General features: G+C 28.4%; 1 protein-coding gene across 4 annotated transcripts in view; it reads left to right on the top strand.

Annotated features, from left to right (window-relative positions):
• spdi (sperm antigen with calponin homology and coiled-coil domains split discs) overlaps positions 1 to 23928 on the top strand; it is a 68456-nt gene that overhangs the window by 22488 nt on the left and 22040 nt on the right. For 2 of the 4 annotated variants that reach the window (XM_016074447.4, XM_071180662.2), the window contains exons 2-3: positions 21479 to 22138; positions 23213 to 23410. In XM_016074447.4, the coding sequence (XP_015929933.2) occupies positions 21500 to 22138; positions 23213 to 23410 (837 nt within the window). In that variant the 5' untranslated portion in view covers positions 21479 to 21499. Of the gene's footprint in view, positions 1 to 19003; positions 19206 to 21478; positions 22139 to 23212; positions 23411 to 23928 lie in introns of those variants that run through there. The other 2 variants (XM_016074449.4, XM_071180661.2) reach the window with 2 other exon arrangements.

Genomic DNA, 23928 nt, shown 5'->3' with positions numbered 1-23928 from the left:
TTGAATGAATTTGAAATATTCATCTACGTACAATCTATTGCAAGTGAATAATTTGTTATGAAAAAAATAGTGTTCCCCCCAAGCTTCAAATTTTTTTTGAAATTTAATTCTAATTATAATTGAACACGATTGCATAATTTGTGTTATAAAAATTGAAAAACTCAGTAAATCGTAGAATTTTTTAAAAATGTTTTTATTTTTTTATTTTTAATTTTACCCCTACAATTTTATAATTGAAATTTAAAACGCTAATCAATGATTAAATTCCACAGTCATAACTTATTTTCTTTCAACGTCACTAAGTTTAATATTATTAAAGATAAATTTTCATGATAAAATATTTTAGCTTACTTAAATCTTGAATGACGGTATTTCTAAGGGCCGCTTTTCGTTTCCTTTCAGTCTCTTCCCTTCCAGCAATCAAACAGGTTTTAATGTTTGTAATCTTTCTACCCTCATTAATGATTCGTCAGCTTTTCAAAATATTCTTTTTATCGCTTAAATATTCATTTGCCAACCCTGATCTGAGTATTTGTCTTCATTATAGACTTAAATTCTAAAACTATATATTAAGGACTATGATTACAGAACACCATTAATAAACCTGAAACTTTTATAAGACAATTTGAATCACCCTAGATATAGTACAAATGCGTTATTTAGGTTTCAGGGAGTTAGTCTGTAATAACCTACTCCCGGAAAATCGTTTTTTTGCTCACACAAATCAATTTTTGTACTTTTTCAAACAATATAAATGTGTAAAGCATTACCTCAACAGTCCATTGTGGGCCTGGGGATCATAAACGTTAACACTTTTACCGAGAAAATATATGGTAACGCTTGTACCAAGGAAATAAAAGGGCACAAAATTTCCCCTCGCCTTTAAAAAATGAAAAAAATTTAAGTTACCCAAAACCTTAACATTTATAATTTATATAGTAATTATCAATACAAAACATTTCAATGAACAAAACGAAAAATCTCCTAAACATGAATACTCCAAAATATATCATTCTCAACAACATTTAATTCCCCAAATATATAATTCTTTTGTGTTTGAAGAAAAACTTTAGTTTTGACAAAAAGTGACTTTAATGTTTTCACTAACTGTGTTTCCGTATAGAACACGCACTTTTATTGTTTAACCTCTTCTTTAAGTATAAAAGAAAGAGTTCAGCGTATTAATAAGCAATAATAATTCTACTCTTTTATTTATTTATTTATTTATTTATTTATTTATTTATTTATATATATATAACAAGGTTGGATTCAGTGAGCTGAAAAGATGAACTTATTAAAACGAGGAACCAAAATCCTTAACATTTAAAGTTAAGTAACTAGGAGGTTCAAATGAAACAATAATATTGTAAAATTTTATTTCTTGAGACACTTAGTTCTCAAAAACATGTAAATCTCCCAAACATATTATTATTTTCTGCTAGGAGAGGACCCTTAGTTTTAACACAAATCGATTTTAGTGCTTCCACAAACCATGTATCCTTATAAAATTTGCACTCTTCGTTTCATAAACTGTAAAAAAAATCCGTTTATTCTTTTCCCTTGATTATAAGATTGGATTCAGCTAAGTAGATAGGGGGACTTATTAAAGCGAGAAACCCAAAACCTTAACATTTAAAATTTAGTAACTAGGAGGTTTAATACAACGCATTTCAATAAACAAAACGAAAAAGAAAATATTAATTATCCGAAACATATAATCCTCAAAAACATATAATTCTTCAAATATGATTCTTTTCTGCTTGAAGAGGACCCTCAGTTTTAACACAAATCGATTTTAGTGTTTTCACTAACTGTGTATCCGTATAAAACATGCACTGCTTACTTTTTTTACATCTTTTTTAAGTATAAAAGAAAGATTCCAGTGTATTTCATAAACTGTAAAAATTCTGCTTATTTTTTCCCCCTTGATTACAAGGTTGGATTCAGCGAACTAGAAAGGGTAACTTATTAAAGCGAGCATGTTGTCACGAATGGTTGATTTTGTTTTTGACAAAACAGTGAGAGGCGTAGGTGAAAACTGTGACGGCCAGAGAGCTCTAGTTACATTGTTTGTTTCTATGTGTGTTGTTTTGTCCTGAAGCTGAAGAAACTATCTTGTATTGTAGCTGCAAATTGCTAAAATGAACAATGAATCGTACAAAGCTGATGCTTTTTTTTTTTCTTTTATTCTGTCAAGTTTTCTAAAGAAAATCTGGCAAAATAAAGATGATGAAACAGCGCGAAATTATAGTGTTTCACAATTTTGTTCAAAATATTTCGCAAATGGTTTTATGGTAACTAGCCAGCTCTCTTATTAGTGATCAATTATTTAACCCTTTGAAGCAGAATTTTTATTAAACATATTTTTCATAATTTTTTTCATTATTTTGTATTAATTTATGTTGAAACGCTTGAAAGAACTTTTATATTTAGCATTTTAATAATTCATGGCTATGAAACGCAACATGAAACACCGAAATCTTTTCCTGCGTTAAAGGAAAATCTTCCAAACACTTCCTTCCCATCTTTAACAATACTTTTTCTTAAATTTGCACTTATTTTCAGTTATTTAGATCTGAGAGAAACAATTATTCATCATTGAAATTTATTTAATTTAAAAAATCCATTAATGATAAGTTTTTGAGGCACCCGGTGACTGAGTGGTAGCGCTTCTCGCTCCCGTGCCACAGGTCCTGGGTTCGATCCTCGGACCGGGCAAGGTTGACTCAGCCTTTCATCCCTTCAGTGGGTCGATATATAAGTATCAAGCATGCTTGGGAACTAAACACTGGGGGTTCCGCGTTCGGCTGACCACCTAAACCAGAACATCTACTCCTGCACCGAACCCAAGGTCAAGAAAACTGAGATGGGCACAATAGACTTTGGCCCTTTATGGGCTTTCGCGCCACTGAGTTTAGATAAGTTTTTGAATATGAATAAAAAAATTCAAACATTTTTTAGTACAAATATAATTCCGATAATCTAACAAATATTTTTAGTAGATTGTAATTAGAGTGTATCAGACTGTTTTTTTTTTTTTTTTTTTTGTCTTTCTTTTTAATAATTAAAAAATATCTAAAATGTATTTTTGATTGCAATAAGAGTGTCAAAAAATAAATTGAAGGGGCACCGGGATCCCATCTGCTCTAAAAGGTAAAACGATGGCGAAGAAGTTACATTTTTAAATTTTGAGTTTTTAATTCTATATACCTTTTGACTATCATGCTTGAATGAACATGTGAACGGCATTTTCTTCTATTTAAAGCAAAAAAATTATAAGTTACCCTCTTGCGAAATCTTTGATAGTATCAAATTGATTTGTTTTGTTTTTCAATTTTCAAACAATTTGAATTCTTTTCTTTCTAGTCATTTTATGAAAAATTTGAAATTCTACACTATTGAAAAACTGTTGATATTTTTAATAGAAATAATTTCTTTCAAAGTATTTCTCAAAATATGGTAAGCAGTACAGAGTTTCTTCAAAAAATAAAGAAAATATTTTTTGACTTATCTTAGTAGTTAATGTAAAATGTATGTATTGTTATTCCAACTAATAAAATTTAGGGTTTATAAACAAAATTAAAATTTAATCGTCAAAACATAAATTCGAAAAGCAAGCAGAATTATGAAATTACACTAATTGGATTACCTTGAAATAATAGATTAAAGAAAAGGAATATGAAATTTACCTGAAATCGAATAAAACATTTATAACCGAATTCAGTCCCACGGAAATTTTGAACCTATTTAAATAATATGGACGTTCGGGAATGATTACAGATTTTCCTTTGTATAAACAATACGGGAAATTGAAAGCACTACTCTATAAGAAATTCCGCTTCAAATTACGGTATAAAATACCGGCACTTTGCAAATATCATCCGAAAAATCCATTTTATTCTACAATACATTTTTACCGTAAAATATTTAGCATAATTTCTACTGTAATATATATTTAATGAAAGTAATTTGGTGATTTTAAGGTAAAAATTTTAAATTTTAAGGTACTGTAAAAATTACGGTATATCAGATTTCGCGTTTCGTAACATGTTCCACTTAAAAGGGATTTTACGGTAAGAGTACTGGCACAGTGAGTGCTGTTACTTTTTTTCCGTAAAAATCTATTGATGATGATGAATCGTTGATGAGCTGCAGTGAACAAGAGCCTTAGTTCCTTAGTATTTTTATTACTTCTTTATTTATGGCAAAATATAAGTAGTGTAACTCAAAACTTTTTATTAAATTGGGTATAATATGAAAAAAACACAACTACTTCGATTTAGTAGGAACAACATATGACGCAATGCTAAACGAATGGAATTTAGTTGTTGTTTATTTAGTTATTGTTATTAGTAGTTGTTGTTATTTGTTTTAGTTGTTGTTGTTTATTTAGTTGTATTTAGTTTCAATAACTTTTCTTTATAATGCAATAAAATCTGGCGAGCAGCTATTTAAACGATCGAACACTTCGTTTGTTTATTTGTGGCTTGAAGTTAGGCTCGCAGAAAATGCCGTTCATGGGTTAAATTTAGTAGGAACAACACAACCTGTGACGTAGGCTATATTATACCCAATTATAATATGATAAAATGGAATGTTTGCAGTCTTTGAAGACGATAAATTTTTAAGGTACCTGACTTCTCCAAACTGTTGTTTATTTGACGAATATTTGACGTTTATTGGCGAATATTTAGTTATCTGGACATATTCATATAAGGATTAATATTGTCCGTATCAGTTTACCCCAGATCTGGGAACATACTAGAAAATAATTTAGATAGATATTGCTTTACCAAACGATCGTTTAAAAAAAAATTAAAAACAAAAGAGCATTGCAGAAAAAGTACAATTTTCAATGTTTTAGAATCGTTTGCTTAAAACGATAATTTACGTAACTGACTTTGAGAGAATTTTCCTTGAGGCACATGTCACAAGTACTACCTCTATTATATCTTTGCAATCTAAACTGAGACTTCAATTACTTAATAACAATGAAAACATTAGTTTTAAGTGGTCAAGAGCCACGCGAGCCGTCATAGGATAGCGATCATTTCGCCAGGATTGTCAAAAGCCGTTCCATCAAATACAACCGCGCCCTTGTCGGTCATGGCATAAAAAAAAAAATTTTATTCACAACTTTACCTGTTTTTTTTTTTTATCGTCACGCTCTATACCTGATGCAAGGTCAGATTGTGACGCCGTCATTTTTATCATGAATAGAAATATTGCCTACTGACGTGTAAACAATCCATTCGATTTAATAACTCGGAACGAGTCTTTAATGAAAAAAATGTATACATTCTTCTTATTTTTGTATGGGAAACATTTCTTATTCAAGATCGAAAACGGCATCAGTTTATAACAGTTAAAAGTCGTTAGTTTAGAAAAGCTCTAAATTGTGGCGGTTTTTCCACTAGCCAGCTGCCTAGAACCGCCTAGCTGAAGGTTTACGCAAACGAAATGATTCAAATATTTTATTAAATCTTAAGTAAGTTTGGAATCGAAAGTTCTGAACTTCATTATGTATTACTAACTAGATATCAAGAAAAACTGGATCGAGTTGCCGTACCTGATTAATTATGTACTCTTCAATTCCTAGCATCCTCCCTATGGGTGTAGATTATTTTTTAAATAAATCAGTCTAGCTAATACTGGACAAGTACATACAGAGAAATATGATTAATGTTTTTTATCACATCTACTTAGACGCGTGGTTATTCTTAATTATCAAAAGATAATATTAATGATATTGCGATATTAGCCCACCACGCCATTGCCCGGTATACCCAACACTGATGTTTTCTTAAGATTAGGGCCGTTGCCTAGCTTACATTTGTTCGGTATTCTCTACATTGATATATTTTTAAAGTTAAGGCTCATTGCCCGGTATGCACTGCACTTATCTAATATTCCTTATACTGATATTTTTTAAAGTTAAGGGTCATTGCGCGGCATTCCCTACACTTACATTTTTCCTAATCTATCTGAAGCGTTTATAGAATAACGAAAGTAATCCTTTGGGATAAAAATAAGAACTCCTCAAAACGACATTTAAAATCACAAGTAGTAAAATTTGTTATAAACATAAGCACGTTTCGCTGTTATATTATATCGGTAGTTACGTATAGTATGCGGAAAAAAATTAGACAGGGTATTACGTATTATCGTACTTAATAGATACAGTATCTTGCGAATGCTACGTCATCCTTAAAATATATTTTTCGAATTCTTACTAAAAATGAAGAATAAAAAGCATGCACTTTAGGTTCTGAAATTGTTATTTAAGTGAGGAAAAAACAAAAACTCAAATTCCAATGAAGGACAACGGGTGTAAAAAAAAAAAAAAAAACTTGTGCAAGTGGAGCCTTAATAATGTATTTATATTCGTATTCCAACTTCTTTTTGTTTACTCCCGCAAATCAGACTTTTGCATTTCGTAAATCTCCTTTCTTCAACTGTGATTTTCAAATATCTAACAACGTTTTTTTTTTCTCACTTAAATATAAATTTGCGACTCCCAAAGTATCTACTTTCTTAGCTTCATTTTTGATTTAAAAAAATAGATAAATTAATAAAAATAATGAAAATATGTGTTAAGGATGATCTTATCACAACACACTGTTTTTTTAGAATAATTGCCAAAAAAAAGTATAAACGTTAGGCAACCCAAAATAGTATTCGGGCGGACCACAAAATAATATTAAAGCAAAGAAAACTCAAAAACACTACTGAGAGAGGCGAAAACGTTAAAACCCGTTTGATTGACAGAAGAAACAGTGAGGAATTGTAATCTTGATACGCCTCCAAGTTTCATGAGGCTTTTATATCTTTTTTTTAATTTTTTTAATTTCTGACAACGATTCTAAAAACACATAGTAAGGTGTTTATTAAGAAATATACTCAATTAATTACTGAATGAGGTCAGTTAAAATTTATTTAAATTGCAAGTGTTCCTTCTGTTTCCTCTTAAAAGATTGTTCATAAGAAGTCGTCCACTATTATTGTAAAATAATACCAATTAAAATCATTGCATGATTGGATCATTTAAAATCGTTGTTTAGCATTGATACCATGATCGGCACATTTATCGACTATCGTGAGAAAAAAAAATTATCTTTTCTTTAAATTTCAATGACGAAATTTTACAATTAAATACGATTCTTTAATTTGCAAAAAAATATTACCCCAATTTCCCCTTGCTTTCCACAATAATAGGTCACGACATTTCCAATCCATATGACAAATATCACGTTTCTGCATTGCTGTGCACGATTTTTTTTACACCCCTAACTGCCGGAACAGAAAATAATAAAATTTCTAGCATAATTACATAGCTATATAGCATCGTTAATATTTTTGAGTCCGACGAGAAAAATTTTGTAACAATTTTTAGTTTTCTGTAGCACGCAAAATAAATCGGTTTTATTTTATTATCGACGTTGAACAACTTATCCACAAGTCAGAAGTGAATCGTTTTAAGTTCAATTCCATGGCCTTTAATTAGACAAGGAAATTTCTGGGTCAATCAAGAATCGAGGCAAACTCATCTAAAAAACTTTTCGAGATAGAAACCTGATCGAAAAACAGAAACCTCCCATTCTTTTGCCCGACAACCAAAACTGTAATGCGAGGTTTCTTAAACTTTTTAGTGTGAGAACCCCATAATAATTACCAAAGTTTTTGGAGGTTCCGTAAGCATTGAGCAAATCCGATAAGCGCTTGAGGAAAATTGTCTGTTTCTTCACTTGTACTGTATATACTATTGCAGTTTAAAAGCTTAATTTCAAAGCATAGAATAACGCGAAAATTTTAATTGAATAACAAACTTGAAAATATAATACAAAAATAAAAAGGAGTCGAAGTGTTTCAGTTTTTTCTTTATCTGTGTTGTCTTTTCTTTGTCTATTTTCAGACACATTGTGTAAAAATGTTTGGTCATTATAAAGTTTATTATAATATGTAGAAGAAATATCAAAATTGTTAAAATTTTTGCTGACCCCTGCGGTTGGTCCCATTACAGTTTAAGAAACTTTGCACATGCTTTGTCTAACACTGAAAATTTACTCTATATTGTACAATCCTTCTTTCTTTTCTTCTATGCCCCTTTAATTCTACTAACAGCTGTTAAACTAAACCATCTACTGTCTCAAGATATAAATGTTTTTATTCATTATATTTTTATTTTTATTTATAAATAACTTTTCTCCTTCACTTTAGAATAATTAAATAAAAAGTTCATTTTTTTTAAAGTTTTCAACCGTTAATCAAAACCATCTTAGAGTATAAGATATGTTTTTACTTATTTATTTAGTTAGTTAGTTAGCCTTTGTTTTTTTTTTTTTTTTTTTTTCACTTTAGAATAAATAAATTAGTATTTAGTTCGATTTTTCTCATTTCTAAGTGGTAAAATTAAACCATCTACCATCTTTAATTATAAGATATTTTTATTTTTTTGTTTGTTTTGTTCTTTCACCTTAGAATAAGAAGTTTGAATTTTCTTGGTTGTAAACCTAAGCCATCTACTATCTTAAAGATGTTTTTATTTATTTATTTGTTCGGTCGTTTTTGTTTTATTCACTCTAGAATAAATAAATTAGAAATTCAATTCATCTCAACTGTAAGTTAAAACCAAGTACTATCTTGAAACAAAATCTTTTTAAATATGTATTTGTTAGTTCGTTTTTGTTTTATTAACTCTAGAATAAGTAAATAAGACTTTCGATTTATCTCAGTTATAAGCTTAAACTATCTATTATCTTGAAATAAGATGTTTTTATATATGTATTTGTTCGTTTTTGTTTTATTCACTCTAGAATAAGTAAATAAGACTTTCGATTTATCTCAGTTATAAGCTTAAACTATCTATTATCTTGAAATAAGATGTTTTTATATATGTATTTGTTCGTTTTTGTTTTATTCACTCTAGAATAAGTAAATAAGACTTTCGATTTATCTCAGTTATAAGCTTAAACTATCTATTATCTTGAAATAAGATGTTTTTATATATGTATTTGTTCGTTTTTGTTTCATTCACTCTAGAATAAGTAAATAAGACTTTCGATTTATCTCAGTTATAAGCTTAAACTATCTATTATCTTAAAATAAGATGTTTTTATACATATATTTGCTTGTTCGTTTTTGTTTTATTCACTGCAGTAGAAATAAATGAAATTTTTGATTTATCTCAGTTGTAAGCTTAAAACCATCTTAAAATAAGATTATAGATCTTAAAATAAGATGTTTTTATCTGTGTATTTTTTTATCCACTCTAGAATAAGAAGTTTGATTTATTTCACTATTAAGTTTAAACCATCTACTATCTTAAAATAAGATGTTTTTATCTATGTATTTGTCTGTTTGTTTTACCTACTTCAGAATAAATAAATAAATCGCTTTTCTAAAAATTAACTAAAAGATATAAATCCTATCGATAAACGACAAACAATTTTAAAAATTATTGTAAAGACACAACCCTCTGACGCTAAACCTCGAACGAGAACTAATTATGCTTCTCATTGTGTTTCACAACTTAAAAATCATGAGAAACATGTCAACTTGCTTTGCTCCTTTAAATTTACAAAGAACTAACAAAAGCCCTTGCTGTTGGTTATGCAGTACCTATTCCGCATTTACGATGGGAACAAAAGCTCTTGTTTCCATTTAAAAGTAAATCACTTTTATATCTTCGTGGTATCTAAAAAGATAACAATCAGACACACCTTGTTAGCAATCTCTTCTACCCCCAGAAGAAATCAACCATGAAATCATTACAAATATTTTTGACCATTTTCTGTTATAGACGTATTTTTAATGAACCAATTTATACTCTCTGTGATTTACACTTATATTCTTTAACCCCTATAAATTACGCTACTGTAACTGGCCTACGCCTTTGCTTTTGATTTTGAAATGTAATTTAGGAGAAGAGGTGGAAAAAGTCATTAAAACCTACACCTCCAGGAACAATAAGAAGCTGTTTTTATACACATGATTATGATTTAAGAGATTTTTAAAAAAAATGGCTCGAAAAGATTTGAAAATATCATTTAATTTCTAGCTAATTGTAATTTCTATCTGCTTTCTTTAAATCTTAATCTACTTTTTTTTCCCACTCTAATGTTTCATAACTTAGATAACTCTGCTGAAAGACGAAATAGTGCTTTGATTATTTGTAAGGTGTGGTTGTTGTATAAAACACTTTTTATTAAGAAACCAAATATAAAACAACATTAAGTAATAAAACCAAAATGATATCTTTCATTTAAAGATTAAAAGGAAACCACTAAAACTACGGACAGAAAATTGCGGGTCACAGTAAGCATATTTTACGGAAGGTACATTTTTAAAGGAGTTGAAGCAATTAAGATCAGTTTCAGTTAAAAAAAAATTTTTCCTCTTAAACACTTGTTAAAAGAGTTTAAGCTAGTAAAAACATTATAATAAGAGATGCAAAATAAGATTACAAATGCAACAAAAATAAAAAAATTGGCAATATTTTTTAAACAACAATATTCAACAGATTTTTTTTTCTAAATTTAAACTCTTAAAAACACGTTTAAATTTGTTTGTTTCATTTCTAAAAAATTTTTTAAATAGGTTTTACATTAAAAACGTAACCATTAAATTGAAACCATGAAACGCCATAAGATTCAAAACAAATTTAAAAGAGCAACAATGTCTTCCCTAAAGAATTAATAAGATTGTAAAAGTAGGATTTAAGGTAGAACAACTATGGAAAATAATAAAAAATCATAAAATAAGTAGAACAGTTTTATAAAATTGTTAAATATTAACTTTTTTAAAACATATATGAGAATATTAATTAGAATTAAATACCTAGTGGTCCAAGAAAGAAAATACTTAGATTAGAGTTAGAAGTTACGCATATTATAATGTAGAAATAAGATATAAATAAAGTCTTAATAATTAAAATATAAATGTGTGTTTGCAGAAGTTTTGGTTAAATCCACTAACAGAAAGTGTGTCCCCTGATGAAGTACTGTTCTGCAAACACACATTTATATTTTCATTTATATTTTCATTTTTATTTTAATTATTAAGATTTTACTTAAGTCTTATTTCCATTTTATGTAAAACAAATTTGGTTTCAGCTGCCGTGCGCTTTTCCGATTTGACTTAATGATTTAAAGTTTCAATATGTTTATTTACCTCTTATGTATCAATATTGACCAAGTTAATTGAATTGATTTTATGATTAGCATATTATAATGTTACATATTAATTTATCAATTGGACAATATTTTTTTGTAGAAAAAATGAATTTAAAAAAAACCACTATGCATGTTTGATCAGATTTTTCGCCTACTGTATATTTTAATAGAACATACAATATATGCTTTAAAAACTAGAGGATGAAAAACTAATTTTTTTTTTAAATTATTGTTATTAAAATCAGATTTCAATAAAATAATTCAATAAATAAATAATTTAAATTTTAAATTTGATTAATATCAAGCAAAGGATGTCTTAAATTGTGTATAACTGATGACATTATTTTATAATTCATACATACATAATTTCAAATAAATATAATTATGTAATTAATAAATGACAATGAGTCAACGTAAACAATTGACTATGTAACAGGAAGAGCAAAATTGGCACTTGTTTATGCCCTACTTGCAACAATTTGTTTTAAGATTAGATAAATTGTACTAAAAAAATTAAAAGACATGTTTAAATTAGAAACAGAGAACTAAAAAAAAATATTTGATTAAATTCATATCATTTAAAAGAATAAAGCTTTAAAGTTTAATCTTTCATATGAAGTTCAAATAAAAATATTGTCTTTTTTACAGTCCCATTCTGAGAGTAGAAACAAATTTAAACAGTTTATTGATTACATTAATCAGTATGCCTGATAAATGTTTACATAAAAATTTTAAAATTATTTTACTATTTAAAACTTTTGCCACCACAATTAACCACAATCGTACTTTTTTATTTATTCAAAATATTTAAATCATTAAATTTTTTTAATTACAAAGTCTATAGTTTATATATTATTACTTACTGAAATTCATATAATGTTTATATATTGCAAAAAAAAATAGTCTTCTTTACAACAACATTAAAAAATGTGTGAAATAAGTGAGAAAAAGTATTACAAATCATTTTTTAGGTTTACGTTCAAAAAATACATCATAAAGTCGCGTGACTCAACATAAATTTGTATAAACTTTAAGTACTTACATCTTTTAAATTTCCTCAATGATTTTACGTATCGAGCATTCGCTTAGTAACACACTTTGTACCCCATTTTTAATTTTAAATCGGACCCAAAAGTCGTTTTTACAATGCTAAAAAAATTTTTTTAGTTTACTTGGTAATCGATTATTGTTAAGTTACTTAGTTATTTATTTAGTATCTAAGAATTATATTATTCGCATTGTGTAAATATTTTTAGTAAATATTCACAAAGCTACTTTTCTATATTGAAACCTTCATACCTACACTTTTAAATTTTGATAGTTTTTTCCCTCATTTTGCATTCCGTTCGTAAATTTTAGAGGCTCCGAACTTTTTCCAACGGAAGTTTTGTGGCAAAATTTGCTTAATTAATTATCCAAATGACTTCACAAATATGCAAACCATAAACTAAGATTAATTTGTTTGTCATAGTGAATTGTATCAACACCGAATTGTGCATAATTTTTTTTTTTTTTTTTTTGGGGGGGGGGGTTGTCGCGAACGATTTTGTTTGCTAACAGCTAAATGTGTTCGAGTTGCAACTACGTCCCGCGACGTGCTGTCGCAGAGCTTATTACCTAAGTTTAAGTTGTTGGAGAATAAGTACTATTAGAGTATTAGTACTATTGGAGAATAAGTATTATTGGAGTTCAGTACAAATTTTATTTCATTTCAGTAGACAGATATAAAAGACTTCGCTAAATGGATGACATAAAAATTAGTTATATAATTGAAAAATAAAATCGTTTTAAAAATGAAAAGGCTTTGCCTAAAAGATATGTTGATGAAAATGACGTAACAGAATTGACAAAACCTCAGAAATAGCGGCTGAACCTGTTCATAATTGCATTTTTTTAAAACCTAAAGTGTAAAAATTAAAAAGAAATGAAAACAACCCAATAATGACCTCAACTGACCATATCAATAGAAAATTAATATGGTCAGTTGAATTAAATTACTCAGAAAATAATTTGATTGGACCTGGACCATGAAAAACCCGTAGTCAAATGTTAAATTTCCGGCGGTAGCAATGCATGCTTATAGCATATTTTCTTTGACGCTTGAAGGCTTATGCAAATTTAACAAGACAAGTAGGGCGGTAATTTTCAAAAGAGTTTCGCGCTTTATTGAACACACTTATGTGAATTCGTTTTTGTTTAATTTCAATAAAAATGTGAAATCAAGCATATTGGAATAAACACCTTGCTTTTTTTAAGACTTTTAACTCGGAATAAGTCTCAGAAAAATTGGTTTTACATTTTTAAAAGCTGTTGGTCTTCTTAAATTATATTCAATAAATTTCAGTGCCTGTGTGGTAAGTTTTTGTTGTTCTATTTGATAAAACACAAACGTAAGAACCACGCAATAACAGAATGATCTGATTTAAAAATTGAAGATGATAATAATACTAATTGTAATAAAACTAAATAAGTAGCAACCCTAATTTCCGGATATAGTGCTCAAGCACACAGTAGAAAAACTTGAATACTGCAGCTTCATGTTCTCTAAATGTTTTTATTTTTTTTTATTTCCATGATTTTAGTACAGTTTTGCTAAAATTGAATTTTCGGTGAAAAATTAATACATTTTTGGTGATAAATATTTTTTATTCAAGTTTAATCCAGAGAAGTATTTTATAATCACAAAATTACATGCATTTTATGCCAAAATTACGAAAATATACAATGGTTAAGCTGAAAAGTATTAGAAATGGGACTTCTAACATACAGGGAAGAGTCTGATATGCCTTTAAGTCAGCTCACATGTGAAGCGAATGAACATTTTTTTTAAATCATTTAAGTATGAATATCTGACGAAGATATATTAGCCACAACATTTATAACAGGTTAATTCCTTGATACTCGGAAACAATTAAAGTGAGTGATAAAGGCCTTTAGAATTATGTTATGCGCATAAAATATCATTATGCATCATTTTGATACTATATATCACAGAAATTTTAAATTATGTGATTGGAGAATTAAGTTGGTGATTTTTTTTCTCCGATGCCCTCCCGTATATATTATTATGGTATGAAAAGAGCAGATGTGTTGACCACTCCTAAATGGCCACCGTATTAGGTGAGCCAGTGTTGCTAACACAATAAAAAGGACAGATAATACAGAGTAAAGATATTGAAGAAGAAAAAAAGGAACATCCAAGCCTCTGACCGGGTTTCGAACCTGGAACCTACCTGACATGAGGCCAGCCAGTGCCGACGCAAGACGCTGCTGCACCTCGGGAGATGCTGAAAACGACACCCTTATTTTGAAAAAGGAATTTTTTTTTTTTTAAATCCTTGAATTGTCTCATTGGTGTAGTCATAATGCTGTGGAGAAATGCTTTTTCATTTTAAATTAAGTAAATTACAATATTTGAATCAGAGAATTATAAAATCTAAATCAATCTAAAATGTTGATTTGAGAAACATGTCAACAAGATAAATTACAATTAATACATTAAAGGTAAAAAAGAAAATTATTCGTTTATTTAATGAGAATATCACCTTAAGTATTCTAGAATTAATATTTATTATGGGTAAAATTTTTAACGAGCATAATCTTTAATCTCATACAAGAGCATAAACATTAAAATCTTTATTTTTCTTTTCGTGCTTTAGCAGTCGCAAACAATTTTATAGACTCGTCAATAACATTTGTTTTTGCGATTTCATTTTCGATGTACATTATTGATGTAATTTGCATTAAATATGTCGTCAATTTGTTAAAATTTTTTGTTAAAATAAAAAAAAAATTGTCGTCGACTACCGTAAAATAATATATAGCTTTATAAATTTTTTATGTATTTTTAAACTCATTCATTCATCCGACTGTTCACTAAAATGTCCTTCAATGATTCGCCCATAAACAAATTCACTGCTATTTATTGATGACTCGTATTCATTCACCTATTCGCTGATCCATTGACTGGTATGTTTTCATTCCTCATTCTTACTTTATTCACTCGCTGTATCTGAAATTGATCTTGATGATTGTTTTCAGGACGAAGTTATAAGCGCACTCGTAATAAATTGTTAATGAAATATAATATCTTAAAAATAGCAGTTTAAAATTAATTAAAAGTGACCTAGTATAAAACATATTATTAAAAGAGCGGATAGTTGTCATAGTAATCGACAAATTAAAATATTAAATGATTATTACTATCAAATAATTTTTGGTAAAAATTAAATATTTTCTACTCAGTCTAATATTCGCGATCGCAACGAACTATAGGGGGCGTTGTTGTATGAGACGCTTACCTGCGATTTCCATATGAACCGTCATTCAGTTACTCTGGAGACGTCGTTAATGTAGCGTGTAGCATTGCAACGTTCCTTCTTTAATGTGGCTTATTAAATTTAAAAAAGAAAAATGCTTGATCTTCTTTCTTGTACAACCGAAAACAAAATGGTATCTCTTTTTATTAGAGAAGGAATATCCAAAACACATCGGAAAAATATTTGTACATTAACAGAAAAAAATATGTATATTCTTATAAGAGTTAAAACCTAATGCCCGAGAAATAGTATTACTAAATGTAATGATATAACATGAAAGGCCCATTTAAACTTTACATTCTATAGTTTTAAGAATCATATTAGTTCAAAAATTAAAATGAACAAAAAATATACATAAGCCTCATAATTTTATGAAATTTAATTTTGTAAACAACGTTTTTTGACAACAATTTTTATCAAAAAATTTCAAGTTTCAATAAAAATCATTATTTAGAAACTAAGAAACGTAAAATAAAGAATGCTGACGAAACAAAAACAAAAAAAAAAAAACAACTCTTTTTTGTCGCCATTTTTAGTGCTACGAATATTCGTCTTTGGGATTTGCCAAAAACAAAACAAGATGCAATTTTATTTTTTCAGGTGGGAAATATTTTACCGAAAAAACGAAAATGTACCAATTCCCACAACATAAAACTTTGTCTTGGCAAACGTACGTTTTGGAAATGTTATTTCATTTGGAATCTTATTCATCAGAGTTCATATGGCGATATGATTGTTTTGAATCTATGCTAAACTCTATATCGGCTCATTTTCCACCGAAATCCAATTAACTATTTTGATTTTAAATAAAGTGTTTTATTTTATGAACTGTCGCAAAAATTTTAAGTGTAGATTGGCGGCACTTAAAAACCGCCAAATCTGTAGCGGCGGTGGCGTTAATACGTCGTAAGTACCGAATTTTTATTCCATACTTTTCTGAATCATATTATTTCAAACATTGGAATATACAAGAAGTATACATAAACACATAATGTTATACCATTTAATTTTTCAAAAGTATTTTGAGAACAATTTTTATCAAAAAATTATAAACTAAAAAACGGAAAATAAAGAATTCTTAGGATAAAAAAAACGATTTTAAGAATTATTAACATTGAAATAAAAACTTTCATATTGTTTCTTTTTTTATTATTCTTATAGTTCTTAATCAGACGTAAAAAACCATTCTGTAGAGAACCATCATCAAATGAAAAAAAAATATTTACAAGCAAATTTTTTATTGTAAAAATCATTGCACTTACCTGATTTATGATTCCCGGAGAATTCCAAAATGATAAGTTCCTTGTTTGAAAACTTTATTCTCAAATAATAGATACATAGTTTATACCTTCATTACTTTTAAATAACATACTACACAGCAAAATTTTATAATTGATATGAATTTGAATATGTAGCTAAAAACAGAATAGCTGAATTCTAGTTGAACTTATTCTTTCAAAATTAAAAAAAACTTACAAAGGAAACGATTTAAATTAATTAAGAATCAGCACAAATGGCACTATTTCAAGTAACTTGGATAATTTTTTATTGTTGTTTTCCGAATTATATGGATACAGAAATATGTACTATTCAATAACGAGGAAGAATATGCTATAACTATTACAATTCTGTATGTTCTGAATTCATATTTATTCACTGGAATGACGAAAGCGATGTTGACTTCACTTTAATTCGTAATGAAATGAAGACAGAAGAAATGCATTTTACCTTAATACACACATCTGTAACAGTATCCGAAATCGGAAGTCATCAGTTGAATCAATAGAAGTTAAAAATTATTGAGGAATTTTTCTTCAAATGTTTGGCGTGTACTGTTCCTGAAAGATATATTAATATTCTGGAGATTTTTTTCAAGTTCTTCGGCCTTTTCCTTAGGGAAATTTTGTTTCTTATTTGCTGCTAAAAAATGGCGTCTGATTCAGTCAATGACTTTGATGGAACTAAATGAAAACGTGATAAATTAATGTCCGATATTTACAGGCTCCCGCTAGACGGCGTACTCGAGCGTTGCGATCGCGAATTGGTTATAAAACTATACGTAAAATAAATAAATAAGAATCCACGTGCAACGCTAAGAACAACTATAATCTCAAATCATTTGTCAGTTTTCTTTTTAAAAAATTGAGAAGGAGTAACCTTTTAATATTGTTGCAGAAATAACATCTTAAGGTCTGGTTTCTTAGGACAAGCGCCTTATCTGGGCGTCAGCGGGACGTCAACGTCACGCTGACGCCAACAAAATACTGGTTTGTTAGCTCAAGGCCTGGTTTCTTAGAACTAACGCCTTATCTGGGCGTCAGCGGAAAGTTGACGTAGATCTGACGCCAAAAAAATACTTTTTTGTTAGCTCAGCGTGAGCAGTCGGTCCAACGCAGACATTATCTCTCATTGCGCATGCGTTAATAACGTAAACAAATATTTATTTTGAATTTGTATTGATTTTGTTATTGTCGACCAGTGTTTTAGAGAACAAATAATGACTTTGTTCAAGAAAAAACACATTATAGCTGAGCTAAATGAAGAGTGCTATGTTTAATGAAGAAGCTATGTTTAATGTCAAAATCAAAATCTTGGCTGATTTAAATGTGCTGTTGGATGTTGTCCGCCATTGCTTCTGTGGTTAACGTCACGCTGTAATCCAACTGCAGTTGAGTTGGACGGCAATTGAAGTTCAAGATAAGCGTTCGATGACGTATACTATCCAACTCACAAATGGACCAATCAGAGGTTAGCGCTGATTTCCAGCTGACGGCGTCCTGTCCTAAGAAACCAGGCCTAGATAAATCAGATGAATAAAGTAGTTATCGCGCTCACTATTATAAATATTTTTAGAGAAAATAAAGTCTTACTTTAGTTTCGTAGAAAAATCTTTAATAATTATTTCAAATATATATTGAAGAACAAAATATGTAGAATATTGCAAAAGTGTATATTTCTTGCTAAGAAAATTAAAATTGACTAAGATCTTGATAACTATTTAAATATCTTGAAAATTAATCTTTTAGTCTTATTTGTAAATTGTCCCAATTTCTCAAAAAACCCACCGAGATTTGGATGAAAAATTAATATTTAAATTGCACTTTGAGACGAATTAGTAGTATTTTCTACATAAAATATTAAGATTTGTATCATCAACACACAGGCTCAATTGGCTCAAAATTTGAGCTTATGGTCATTATCCTAAGTCAAAAGGTCCTCCCTGGAAAATACGAAACTTATTCTATTCAGTGTCAAATAAATGGATTTTCTACTGCACACTCTTCTTAAAGGCAGTGCTATTATTTAATTTTTTAAAGCTATAACGATATACATTGCGCATGCATGTCTTCCGTCATTGAAATGCATGCGCCAATTTCGCAATTTTCAAGTAAGTAAACGCAAATATAATATTACGCATGTTTTCGCTTTAATGAAAATAAGCAAGCATCTTGATAGCGATTAAATTAAACGATGTTTTTATATCGATATTTACACCTCTTTTTTTTCACTTTCATCGTTGCCTGGGTGTACGTTAGAATTTTCGGGGGGACAGTGTTTACGTTTTCGTGTTTTGAAAATTTGAATATAAACTCAAATAGATACTTTTAATGATTAACTTCGAATGCTTCTAATCTTGCCTCTGTGCAATTTAATTATAATTATGATTGCCAAACTGTTAAACATCATTAAAAATTTAAGAAAAATGTATTTAAAAGTAAGCCGTTTTTTTTCTCATTTATTCCTTTTTTTATTTCTCATTATGTAATTAATTAGAGTAAAAATGAAACATATATATATGCATGTTTGGTGCTGCTGGAATTATTAATATGTTTAAATAATTTATTTAGTTACATATATCAAATGTATTTAACTATAACACACCTTGCGCCATCATAAAACAAGCCTTTCAAGTTATTTTCGGTTGCTGGTTGTTTTTAAATGAGCTAATAATGCAATTTCATAGCAGCGTTGCATGCATACTGCTATCCAGAAAACATATATTAAATATATGCTATATTATTGACATATTTGTAAATAAACATACTCTGTCTTTTTCCTATCATATATTAACTTTACCGAAAGGTTTAAAATTGAATATGCAGTAAGCATTTCATTTGTGGGTTCTGGCCTTACATAGTTCTTTACTCTCGTTAGATTTATAATAGCTCGAATTTAATAACAATAAACTGCTTAACTTTAACGAAATAGTTTATGAAAAATCGCAATATTTATCTGAATAAATCAAAATTGTAATAAGACATTCAATGTCTTTATTCATGTAATTTCAAATACCCTCCCTGTTTACTTACTTAAGACTAACCTTTCTATTTATTATTTCATTTAAACACTTAAAGATTCCCTTACCAATTCTATCTAACATTTTAAAAAAATTTGTTTGGATTGACTGGGTCAATGGCAATTACCAATAAGCTACTGGGAAAGAGTTGTAAATATATTTGCTCTTTTACTTGAAGAATTTATATGACTAAATATTTAATTGCATTAAACTCTGTATAGTAATAATCATCTAATGCTTTAACTTCTCAAAGATAATAAATGTTATAATTTATCACTTATATACATATTTTAATAAAAATTTAGAAGTATTTTTCTTAAGCTACCCTACTTTGTTTGATATAAATAGTGGAAATGTTTTTTAAAGGCCTCTTTTTAATTGAAATACACGTAGACAAATAATTTGTTATAAAGAAAAATTGAACTATGTTTATGTTATGATGAAGCTGGAAAAATAATATAAATTTAATTTGATGTATTCATATTTATTTCTATAATATACACTATGTCACATGAGAAATAATGATGTATTTAAAGAAAATACAGATTTTGATTATGTTTAAAAAACTCATTTGAGTCTGGATTTTTTAAAAGGATCCATCTGGGTTTCTATGGGTTGATTGTAAACTCTGGTTTTTAATTTTGTAATAAAACACATTATGGAAAAAAAATTATACTTATCCATTTGGCCATGAAAAACCCTATAGAACTGTATCTATATCAGTTATGCTAGGTATCTATTGCTACACAATAAATAGCAGTGTTCTCCCGAAGTGTTTTTGAAGGGCGGCCTTCCCTTTAATCCCCATAAATGTGTGCTTTTTGTAAAAATAAGCCTCCATCCATTAAGAATACTGTCTTTTTATCCATTTTCAAGAAAAATTAGCAAACTGTTAAAATAATAATTACAAGCAAAGATTACCTGTGTATGTAGGTTTAATTACTGTTGCAAATATATGCTCTGTTGGGATTATTCTCAACTGGTTGAACTTTTATAAGTTTCTCCTTTTTTTAAAGGGTATAAAAATAATTTTAAAAAATTTTATACCCCTTCAAATTATAACCTATTATTAAATTTTTTTCGTGGCTTTGAAATTATTTTTTAAATAAATGTCTTTTTTTATAAAAAAAAAAAAAAAAAAAAAAAGAGAAAAAAATGCACCTCTAAATCGTCATTTTGTAATACAGTTATCAGTATAAATTATAGAAAAAATCTTGTAAGCTGTTTATCAAAAAAAAAATTTTTTTTTTTTTGGTTTACTTTTTTCTTTAAAAAAAAAATGCATTCACAGATATTTGTCTCTTAATATGCCTTTAATTATTATTTATAAACTACAATTTTTTCTCTAATTTGAATTTGGGTAATGAGTTAAAATTACTTTTTAAAATATATACATAGAATAGTATAAGAGGGTAAGTTAAAAATTGTTGCATCAAATTTTGTTATTATATGATATTCCATATTTTGATAATTTTTTACGGTGTTAAATGAGTGCTGTTTTCTGTGACAAAGCACCCTGCCATTTTTTTACTATTAGGGAGAACTCTATAAATAGTTACTATCATTAGCTGACCATCATTGACGATTTTTTTATAACTCTGTAAGATGGAAAAGTACTAAAAGAAAAATTACTAAAACTGAATAACATTCGTTAATATATATGTATTAAAATAAGTTTGATTTTTTTTCAGGCTCTTGTATTGTAACTACAAATGTTAAAAGTCATCGACTGTTTAAGAAACTCAGAAGGAAACATGAAAAACAACAAACCTGTAAGTGGGAAGCCAAGTGGAAACACCATTTCTTCAAAGAACCAAGTACAGAGCATTTTAGGACCTCCTCGTACAAATAAAGTACCTTCATCAGAAAAAATTTTATCATCAACTTCTGTTAAAAAGTCATCAACTGTCAAATCTCGCTCTAACACTTGCTCCAGTAGTCAAGAAAGTCTCTCTGGAATCGGTACTAGTGTTCGTCGGAAGACAAGCGTTCAACCAAAAGTGTCCTCATCAAGTGCAAATAAAAATGATTGCACTCCTATACGTTCCATAAATAACTTACAAACAGTTGTGCCTCTTTCTTCTACTAAAAAAGCAACTTTCAGGAGACTTAATCAAAGTAATATGCGTCGAGCAGTTAGTAAAGACAGTGTGGATTTTGCTGCGAAAGAGCGTGAGAAGGAAAATGTAAAAATTGGTCTGAATCGAAACAAAAGTAATAACTGCATTACTATTTTGCAAATGGAAAAAGAGAAAGTTAAAATGGAACAGCAAATTTCTGAACTTGTTAAAAATGCTGAAAGCAAAAAGGCAGAAATTGCAACATTGAAGATGGAAATTAACAAATTGAAGGTAGCATTAACTTTATTAAAAGTTTTATTTTTCTGGCAACTTGTTTAGTTTTCAAAAACCACGTAAACTAGGATTGAGTGGAACATTAAAAACTAAAAAATAAGCAATGTGAAACACTTTGATCTAAATTTCAACCATTGATTATTTATGGAAATTTTCCAATTTATTTATAAATAAATTTTTTAGACTGTTTTCATTAAAACAGATATTTTCATATGTTCTTTATTTTATTTTATGTTAGGAAAAGAGCTCATAACTTAGCTATTACAAAACATATATATATATGTCTTGCTGATATTATGTATATAAAGAATTTTTTTTTTTTTACATTTTATTTTCTGTTTTTTTTTGTGTCATATATTTTTTACTTAGTGTGTTCTACTTTGTTTAAATTTTTTTCAGTGCTCCTCACACTATTGTATTGATATATTTTGCTTTAGTCATGTTGATACAATATTAGAAAGCACACCTTTTTCTGGTATAATTGTGTGAGCTGATGAAGAGATTATATATTTTTGTTTTTTGGCTTTTTAATATATATCTTCTTAATTTTTTTTTAAATATTTTTTCATGAGGAGTTTTTTTTTTTTTTTTTTTTTTTTTTTTTGAATAATTGAATGTAAGAATAAATAAGTTATAAATTTAATCAGTTTACGAAAAAAAATGTAATAAATGTGCTTGTCATAAAACTCAATAAATTTGAATAAAAATTTTAAGTTGAATTTAATAACATTTTGCTTGTCACCTATGTTAAGTTAGAAATTTTATTATTAGGGAGAAACTGAAAAATACTAGTTAATAAGAAAATAGTAGTATAATGTTTTTTTTTCTTTAAAATATAATAAATTAAGAAAGGTAAAAAAAGAACTTTAAATAATAGTTAATGAGGCAGTCTACAGTTGTATGCTAACAATGCAAATAAATTTGCTGCTACAGAGCTCATGAACAATAATGCCAAATTTGTCATTCCAGCCTTGTGATTGATTCTATTAATGCCTGTGTCTCTTAAATATTTTTTGCTTTGTTGTGTGCAATATGTTTGTCACTTACATATTTTGTGTCTATAAATCATAGGATCTTAAAAGCGATGATGCTGTTGATCAGCTAAGACAGGAGCTTGAAAGTGTACAATTGGAAAACCAGGCTTTAAAAGAAAGACTTCTCCAACTGGGTGTTCCTCTTGAAATGACTGCTCTCTCAGACACTCAGAAGGAACAAATCTTAATTCAAAGATCTCTTTCAGGATCATTTTTAAACTTTGAAAAAAACCAGGTGAGATTTATTTTGTCGCTTGCATGCATTTAAAGCTAATTTTATGATGTTAATAATGAAATACATGTCTAATGTTGCCTTAGTGTCGGCATTTAGATTAGTTTTCTAAGAGTACATGTTCAGTGAGCCTCCCCCCCCCCCCCCGAAAAAAAGAGGAAAAGGTAACCTTCAGGTGTGCTATTTCTTCGTGGATCTGCTAAATTCCACACATGAGTAGACCCATATGGTATACACAAACATTGTTCGCAAAAAAAGTTTCACTATCGTGGAAAATTTTTTACTATTACTAAATACGAAAACCCACCTCTTCTAAGAAAGTTTGTCTTGTTTGAATTCTGGAGGGGGAGGGGGTAAAAAAAGATTTGCTTTTCCCTACTGATGCAAGCAAGATTTAAAATCACATTCGTATTTTAATGATTTTATATGAAATCTCTTGTTTCTTATTCACTCGATTTAAAAGCCACTATTATTATTCGTGTTCTAGTGAGTTAAAAATTATACATCAGAATTTGTATTCA

This window comes from Parasteatoda tepidariorum, chromosome 8 (genome assembly GCF_982258835.1).
Source record: "Parasteatoda tepidariorum strain Cologne lab strain chromosome 8, Ptep-v5.0, whole genome shotgun sequence".
NCBI classification, from domain to species: Eukaryota; Metazoa; Arthropoda; class Arachnida; order Araneae; family Theridiidae; genus Parasteatoda; species Parasteatoda tepidariorum.
Note: the sequence above shows the minus strand (reverse complement) of the source record. Positions and strands in the feature narration are given on the sequence as shown.